The 9,437-nt window shown below is 45.3% G+C and overlaps 1 protein-coding gene across 1 annotated transcript; it reads left to right on the top strand.

Annotated features, from left to right (window-relative positions):
• Positions 1 to 212: 212 nt before the first annotated feature.
• LOC142214557 (taste receptor type 2 member 1-like) lies at positions 213 to 1,133 on the top strand. The gene has a single exon (XM_075283500.1). It carries the CDS (start codon positions 213 to 215, stop codon positions 1,131 to 1,133), a length of 921 nt encoding a protein of 306 aa, XP_075139601.1.
• The last annotated feature ends 8,304 nt before the right edge of the window (positions 1,134 to 9,437 follow it).

The raw sequence follows: 9,437 nt of genomic DNA on the forward strand, positions 1-9,437 counted from the left end.
TATAGACTTCATCTCGTGTACTAGTACACTGACTCTACTCACATTTCATATTCCATCAAACCATCCAAACATGGAAAAATATTTTAATTTTATACAGTCTATCCAATTGCAATTTGCATCTTTCCATGTCTGCTCTGTATTCTGCCTCGGTAAGGGTGAGCAGACTATGTGTTTCTTCAAGACGAGTGATCGCTGAGCTGTCCTCTACGACTATGGATGACAATATAACATTTTTATACATCATATTATTTGTCATAGATTTGGTTTCTACATTGATATCATTCCCTGGATACCTGTTCATATTAGCTGTGAATATTCTGGACTTGATAAAGAACAAAAGACTTGATATAAGTGATCAGCTCATCTCCGGGATTGGTCTATTTCTTCTCCTTCACAGATTAGAATACACAAATATAGACTACATCTGCATCACAAATAGCCGTGATGCAATTTCACAATATACACAATGGATTCAGCTTTTTTATGTCTCCATAATATTCTGCACCTTGCTCTTCTCCACATGGCTCTCCATTCACTTCTGCCTGAAGATTGTGAACATCAACCACAACCTCTACATCTCTATTCCGCGCATGTTCCCCAAGATGTTCCCCTGGATCCTCCTTCGATCTGTCTTAGCCTCAGTTGTTATATGTGCTCCTCCCGCACTGATTTTTGCACGGGAACAAGTTCCAAATTCTAACAATACTCTACAGAATCCACGCCATTCATTTGTCAAAGTTTTTCCTTTTTTTGCATTTTCTACTTTGTGCCTTCTCCTGTTTTTTAGTTCTGCTCTCAATATAATTTTATCTTTACATAGACATATTACACAGCTACATAAGAACTCCTTAGGATTTAGATCTCAGACTGTTGAAGCTCATGTCACAGCGGTGAAGACAGTTCTATCTTTACTTACCTTCAATCTTTTCTATTTTGCTTTAATGATCTTCTTAATAGTCTCACAGTTACATCAACTGGGTATTCCAGTTTTTTCCTTACTTTATGGTTTATGCCATATTCTTGGTGTACCAATATTAATACAAGGAAGCAGCAAGTTACAGAAAAATCTACAGACTATTTGGCTTTATTTCTCTTCCTTACGGAAAACTTTGACTAGAGATTCTGCTGTGTAATGTGTCACCTGAATACAATCATTCCTGCTTTTACTGCAGTGCATTATCCTCTACATGTAGACACCCAGTAGTCTTGGATATCTGATTTCTAAGGCCGGGTTCACACGAAGTAATTTGGCACGTAATGTGGCACGTAGACGCCGCAGGAGCTTTTGCGGGCCGTATACGGTCCCATTGTTTTCAATGGGAGCCGATACCGTATACGCGGCGCTATTTTGCGACTGCCGCAAAATCACGGCTGCAAAATAGCGCCGCGTATATGGTACCGGCCTGTATACAGCCCGCATAAGCTCCCGCGGCGTCTACGTGCCACATTACGTGCCACATTACGTGCCAAATTACATCGTGTGAACCCAGCCTAACTCTGACATGAAGAAGGGTTTCATTCTCTAAATAGTATCTCTACAGAGTTGGACTTGCCCAATGGGGGGACCGATGTGGACCCCGGTGCCTTTAGAGTGCCCTTCCAGTTCCCCACTGCTTTTTTTTAATAGGCAGTGAAGGTTTGGTAATGGGTGACGCCCAACTGAGATCACAACTGGAATGCTACAGGGCCTGTTGGAGATGATCGAGGACCCGCAGCACCGTAATAGTGAATGGGGGAAGCCTCGTATCCCAACCACTATACATATTGTTAATAGAAATGGAGGCCCAGGGGAGGTGATTAAATTTAACAAACACTTATACTTCACCTCTCCTGGGACTCCAACTGCTCCTGGAATCTTCCTCGGGACTCTTCCAGTCTGTGACTGAGGTCACATGCCCCAGACATCACTGCTGGGCCGTGTGATTCGGCCCCAGAAGTCATGTGGGGTACACTGGCATCATTACATCAGTGCATCCCACTTGATTGCTGAGGCCCAATCACAGGCCCCTGCAGTGAAGTCTTGGGGTGTGACCTCAGTCTCCCTGTGGAAGAGGACCGGAGAAGATGGTGAAGACAGCTGGATGAAGCAAGGCTGCCCAAGAGAGGTGCGGTTAGGTGTGTGTATAAGTGTTGTTGTTTTCTATCACCTCCCCTAGGCCAACAATTTATTATACTCTAGGGTCTGAGGCAACCCCAGTGTATAATAATATCAAAACTAATTGGTTTGTCTGAAGTAGCATAAGGGCCTCTGTGGGAAGCATATTATACTGTGTGAGGCCACTGTGGGGAGCATATTATACTGTGTGTGTTATGACCCGGTCTCAGCAGTCTCGGCCTGTTAGGTTCAGGCGCAGAGTGTCCGGACTACATTCAGTGCGTGAACCACCTGATGCACGGCAGGGGAAAGTTCACACCAGACATGCAGTTTCTGCTCTGGCACTCGGGCGTGGATCACGTGGTGAGTGGCCTGATGGATCAGTGCCTGGTGTGTCTTGGCCTCTGAAGGGGCTAAGTTCTCTGCAGTGCTGAATACTTTACAGGCCATTGGCGAGGCCTTCTCCTTACTATATAAGGTTGTTGCACATGCTATCTGATGCCGGTCTTAAACGTCTGTTCCTGTTCTCAGTGAATGTCTGTTGTCTGAAGCTGCTACCATCCGCATCCTGGCCCATCCAGTTTCTTGCTCCTGTTCACACAGGACTGGTTCGCTAAGTATTGAGCTTGTATCCAGACATAGTGTTCCGGGCGCAGCGAGCCCTAGGTATTTTTCTGTTTGGAAGTTTGGAATTTTGGTAGGGGTTTTTTGTGTGTGATCCTAAGTTCTGTTTTTCCCTATCCCTTGCTTAGTTCAGTTATTCTGTGTTTCACGTTTATTCTCTTCCTATGCTTTTGTGTACTCACGTTCACCGTTAGTCCAAGTCTGGACATCTGTGGGGGGCTTGTTCTGTATCTGCCTCTCCTTCGTAAATGTGAAGCTAGACAGGGGCTCTATTTCCCTTTGCAGGTTAGCTACTTCTCCGGCTGTGCTCGTGCCCCTTCAGGCAAGTTAGTCGGGCCCACGGCTACTTCTAGTTGTGCGAGGCAGGGTGTAGGAGGATCCACACTAGAAGTCCAAACTGCTCATACTTATTATTGTTTGTTTTTATATGTTTTTCCTGTACCGTACTGAGAAGTTATCAGTCCGGGGGCCAGTCCGTGGTCAGGGATCCCCAAACCATAACAGTAAGACCGGCCAAAAAAGAAAAAACTAGCTGACCTTTTTCATTGGAATTTTTTTTGTGGGATCCTTCAATGGTGTTTTTTGTCATGGAGCAAGCTATTGGTTCTTTGATTGAGCAAGTGAAGAAACTGACTCTCTCAAATCAGGAGTTAGTTCAGCGCATACAAGCTCTTGAGACTGCAGGGCTGCCACAAGATGTGGAGCCTAAAATTAAGTTACCCGACTGTTTTTCAGGAGACTATACCCAGTTTGACAATTTTAAAAATAGCTGTCGGAATTATTTCTCAGTTAAAACTCGTTCTGCTGGAACACCTCAGCAACAGGTTCAGGTCATCATCTCCTTACTGCGAGGTGATGCCCAGCAATGGGCGTATTCTTTGCTTCCTAATGACCCAGCTTTGCTAAATCCTGATTTATTTTTTGAGAGCCTTGGGTTGATTTATTCCGAACCTGATGCTGAAGGTGTTGCTGAACATGCTCTCATTAATTTGCAGCAGGGTTCTGATAAGGCAGAAGTGTATTGTCAGAAATTTAGAAAATGGGCTGTACAGACTACGTGGAATGACTCCTCGCTGGCAGCCATCTTCCGCAAGGGTTTATCTGACTCGGTAAAGGACGTAATGTTGGGGTTCCCAAAGCCTAAATCGCTTAATGAATCTATGTCTTTAGCCATACAGGTACACCGACGACTACGCCAAAGGAAAAACAATTTGCCACTCCCTTCCGTAAATAATGAGTTCTCTGAGCCAATGCAAATTGATCATTTCAAAACTCCTGAACAGTGGAGGGATTATCGGCGCAAAAATAAAAGGTGCTTTTACTGTGGAGATCCAGGTCATGTAATCTCGCAATGTTTGAAACGCCCTCCAGTGAAGTCCAACCCAGAGGTTTGTCTCGGACCAGGTTTTCGCTTTTCCTTGTCTGTGACGTTTCCTGATTGTAGTTTGTCCTCCTCATGTACTGTTAAGGCATTTGTTGATTCCGGGGCGATGGTTAATGTTATGAATTATGATTTTGCACGCCAGTGTCATTTTTCTCTTGCTCCAGTAACTAAGAAGATCAATCTTCAGGCTATTGATTCTTCTTCTATTGCAGAATCCAAGCCCCAGTTTCTAGTCAAAATGAGAATGGTGACTGAAGGGGAACATGAGGAGCTTTGTACTTTCATGGTTTTACAGGGTCTCCAAAGTGAAGTTATTTTGGGGTACCCGTGGCTGAAAGCCCACAACCCAGTAATTGACTGGCAATACCAGAAATTAACCAGTTGGAGGTGTAAATGTAGGGATTCAACTATTACTCTGTCTTCGGTACTGACTGAAGATGATCAAGTTCTGGAATACTTGTCTGATGTTTCTTCTGTTTTCTCCAAATCCCAATCTGAAAAATTGCCTCCTCATAGGGAGTACAACTGCGCCATTAATAACAAGGCTTTGTTGAAGAAGTTTCTTCCACCTCTGATTCCTTCTGTCTCTCCGTCCGAGCCAGTTCTGGTGGATGGTAATCTGGAATATGAAGTGGAGAATATCCTGGACTCTAGATGGCGTAGACACAGGTTACAGTTTCTGGTTAAATGGAAAGGCTATGGACCAGAAGATAATTCTTGGATTTCAGCGTCTGAAGTGCATGCGGCTAGACTGGTGCAGGAATTTTTCCGGAGATTCCCAGAGAAACCAGGTGCGGCCTTTGAGGGTTCAGTGACCCCTCATCAAGGGGGGTCATGTTATGACCCGGTCTCAGCAGTCTCGGCCTGTTAGGTTCAGGCGCAGAGTGTCCGGACGACATTCAGTGCGTGAACCACCTGATGCACGGCAGGGGAATGTTCACACCAGACATGCAGTTTCTGCTCTGGCACTCGGGCGTGGATCACGTGGTGAGTGGCCTGATGGATCAGTGCCTGGTGTGTCTTGGCCTCTGAAGGGGTTAAGTTCTCTGCAGTGCTGAATACTTTACAGGCCATTGGCGAGGCCTTCTCCTTACTATATAAGGTTGTTGCACATGCTATCTGATGCCGGTCTTAAACGTCTGTTCCTGTTCTCAGTGAATGTCTGTTGTCTGAAGCTGCTACCATCCGCATCCTGGCCCATCCAGTTTCTTGCTCCTGTTCACACAGGACTGGTTCGCTAAGTATTGAGCTTGTATCCAGACATAGTGTTCCGGGCGCAGCGAGCCCTAGGTATTTTTCTGTTTGGAAGTTTGGAATTTTGGTAGGGGTTTTTTGTGTGTGATCCTAAGTTCTGTTTTTCCCTATCCCTTGCTTAGTTCAGTTATTCTGTGTTTCACGTTTATTCTCTTCCTATGCTTTTGTGTACTCACGTTCACCGTTAGTCCAAGTCTGGACATCTGTGGGGGGCTTGTTCTGTATCTGCCTCTCCTTCGTAAACGTGAAGCTAGACAGGGGCTCTATTTCCCTTTGCAGGTTAGCTACTTCTCCGGCTGTGCTCGTGCCCCTTCAGGCAAGTTAGTCGGGCCCACGGCTACTTCTAGTTGTGCGAGGCAGGGTGTAGGAGGATCCACACTAGAAGTCCAAACTGCTCATACTTATTATTGTTTGTTTTTATATATGTTTTTCCTGTACCGTACTGAGACGTTATCAGTCCAGGGCCAGTCCGTGGTCAGGGATCCCCAAACCATAACAGTGTGAGGCCACTGTGGGGAGCATATTATACTGTGTGAGGCCACTGTGGTTAGCATATTATACTGTGTGAGGCCACTGTGGGAAGCATATTATACTGTGTCGGGCCACTGTGGAGCATACTCTGTGTGGAGGCCACTGTGAATCACATTATACTGTGGGGGGTGAATGTGATGCCTAATAAGATAAGATAATCCTTTAATAGTCCCACCATGGGGAACTTCAGTGTGTTACAGCAGCATAGATAATACAGTAATATATTACAAGAAAGAACACATACAAGCTCATAGAAGATAGAAGAGATAATAGGAGTCATAGCAACTAGGAAGAAAAGAAAGACTCGGGATCATTTAGTTCTCTATGTGGAGTGATCTTCGCTTAGCATGATGTAGATTATACAGTCTGACCGCGGTTAGGAGGAAGGATCTTCATTAGCGCTCCCTCTCACACTTGGGGTGGAGCAGTTGGTCACTGACAGTACTGCCCAGTACTGTCGCGATCTCATACATGGGGTGGGAGTTATTCTCCAGCATGGACCTCACCACAGACATTATCCTGTATATTAATGAGCACACACAGGTACTTATAGGTCTTGACTATATCAATGCCTGTCCCTTGGATCTCCACCGGATTCAGGGCACTCCTCCGCTTACTAAAGTCCACCACCATCTCCTTGGTCTTCCCAGGTGGTTCCGCTGACACCATTCCACAAAATCCTGGTTTATGTCTCTGTACTCCCTGACATCTGTGGGAACCACTGTGCAACATATTTTACTGTTTGGGGGTCACTGTGGAACATTATACTGTGTGGGGGCCACTGTGGAGCATATTATACTGTGTGGGGACCACTGAAGAGCATATTGTACTGGGGGTGGGCCACTGTGGAGCATTATATTGTGTGGGGACCACTGTAGAGCATATTATACTGTGTGGGGACCAATGTGGAGTATGATACTGTGTGGGCGCCACTGTGGAGCATTATACTTTGTGGGGACCACTGTTAGGCATATTGTAATGTATGTGGAGCATATTATACTGTGTGGGGGCCACTGTGGAGCATTATACTGTGTGGGGGCCACTGTGGAGCATATTATACTGTGTGGGGGCCACTGCATAACATATTAGAAATAAGAAAATAAAGTCTCAATAGTAGCTTACTATGCAGTATATCCTATAATGTAAGTATATAAACATAGAATTAAATATCCTCCGTTTTCTATCTGTAATGTATCTTAGTTCCACCGCTTTCAATGGCTTTTGATGTGAGTTATCACCATGCAACAAGTTATCATATTCCAGTTGAAGATGGCGTCGTGTGTGGCATTTATGGAAGTTTTACTAATATTTCAGGAAATGCTAATATATGAGTAATGTCTATAGATGAAATTACATTTTTATTCTACTCTACATTTTATTGGTCTTTTGTACTTTACTGTCGTGTGCACTTATATCGTGAATATACTTTTATCAAATAAGTAGTAGAGATGAGCAAACACCGTTCGATCGAATACAGATTCGATTGAATATCAGGCCGTTCGGGATTTTCGATTACAATTGAATACAAGGCCGCAAATGCAGTAAAAATTTGTATCCCCTCCCACCTTCCCTTGCGTGTTTTTTGCACCAATGACTGCGCAGGGGAGGTGGGACAGGAACTACGACAACGTAGGCAGTGAAAAAAAATAGGAAAAAGGAATTGGCGGCCGGAAATAGATGACCTCCAATTTAGACGAATGGTGGATTTACCATTCGACTAATTTGGGACTGTGAACTATGTGACTGTGAGACAGGGGCAGATCTACAGGCAGGGTTAGCTAGGGATAACCTTTATTTAGGGGGGGAAATGTTACTCACACAACTCTTTGGGGCTCCATCTCGTTGGGATCCCTGTCAGCTTGCGATATGCGCGAGCTGACTTTTTCCCATAGGAATGCATTGACCAGCGTTGATTGGCTGAATGCCATACAGAATTATGGTATTCGGCCAATCAACGCTGGTAAATGCATTCCTATGCCGAGATGGGGCTGAACCTGCTACACACTTAGCTGTACCGATGTAGCAATCCGATGCAGTAGCGCTTAGTGTGTAGCAGGTCCAGCTCTGCTACATCGCCAGCACTTAGGGTTGAGCCAATCTTGACATTTCAGGATCGTTTTTAAAATCCAATTTCCGATCATTCAGAGATTGGATTTTAAAAACCATCCTATTCACTACATAGCATGTAGTCCAAAAATTGTTGGACCCCACGCTGTGTAGTGATTAACCCCCCACCGTTGTCCACTTACCTACATAGCTGCAGCTCCCAGCTCTTCTTGCTCTTCTTGGTCCGGTCCTCTGTCCACTTGTCTTCAGAGCGCCCTGCCCCCACCTCCCGAGACTTACTCTCCAGCCGCACTAAGCCCTGCCTACTCCCTGCCTCTCTACAATACTAGTCTAGGGAGGCGGGGTCCTCTTCAGAGCGCCCTGCGCCCCGCCTCCCTAGACTAGTATTGTAGACATGCAAGGACTAGGCGGGGCTTAGTGCTGCTGGAGAGTGTGGGCGGGGAGACGTGAGTGCATCACTCACGTCTCCCCACCCAGTACCCGCCCACACTCTCCTAAGCCACGCCTTCTCTATAATACTAGTCGGGGGAGAGGGGGGCAGGGCGTTCCGAAGACCGGACAGAGAATCGGACCGGACCAAGAAGAGGAGCTGGGAGCTGCAGGTAAGTGGACAACAGTGGGGGGGAGGGGGTTAATCCAATACTGCACACTCAGCTCATCTACTCCGGAGTTGAGCTGAGTGTGCAGTATCGGATACTAGCTGGAGGGATGGTTGGCAGTAGTGCAGAGCTGTGTGTGTGACAGGAGGAGTAGTTGGAGGGATGGTTGGGTGTAACAGAGCTGAGTTCTCCTTCATCTCCCGTGTCCGGAGTAGCCGAGCTAACCGCACGGCTAGCTTATTAATAGGCTAACTCTCAGGGGCACATGGTGGCCATATTTATTAAGAGAAAAATAGAGAACTGTAGATGGCACAGCTTATAATTCCAAATGAAATGTATAGTCAGGACAAGCAATGAAGATCAGCTAAAGTCCTTGGAGTATAAAAGAGCCAAGGAAAACGATGGAGGTGCACAACTACCCGGAAAAAAGCTGAACAGGTGATAGAACAAAAAAGAGCAGTAATGGGTGGGCACTCACCAAACATTCTCCAAAGGACGACAGTCGTCTTCTCTTTTCTCTAAAACATATCCTTTTATTAGGTGCATAAGTAAAAGAAATCCAAAGGGAGGGAGTGATAGCACAATTGGCAAAAAAGAGGCAACAGCCGTTTCGCGTTCACAGTCACGCTTATTCAAGCCTAAGGTGCACCTTAAGAGAGGCAATAACCAACAACGCAAAATTACAGTAAACTGTGGATAAACCTTACAATAACTAAAGATCATATAAATGTTCTGTATCACCTGTAATAGACTTCATCTCGTGTACTAGTACACTGACTCTACTCACATTTCATATTCCATCAAACCATCCAAACATGGAAAAATATTTTAATTTTATACAGTCTATCCAATTGCAATTTGCATCTTTCCATGTCTGCTCTGT

This window comes from Leptodactylus fuscus, chromosome 7 (assembly GCF_031893055.1).
Source record: "Leptodactylus fuscus isolate aLepFus1 chromosome 7, aLepFus1.hap2, whole genome shotgun sequence".
In the NCBI taxonomy this organism is placed as follows: domain Eukaryota; kingdom Metazoa; phylum Chordata; class Amphibia; order Anura; family Leptodactylidae; genus Leptodactylus; species Leptodactylus fuscus.

Coding starts and splice junctions, on each gene's coding strand:
- LOC142214557 (XM_075283500.1), top strand. CDS start 213: ATGGATGACAATATAACATTTTTATACATCATATTATTTGTCATAGAT.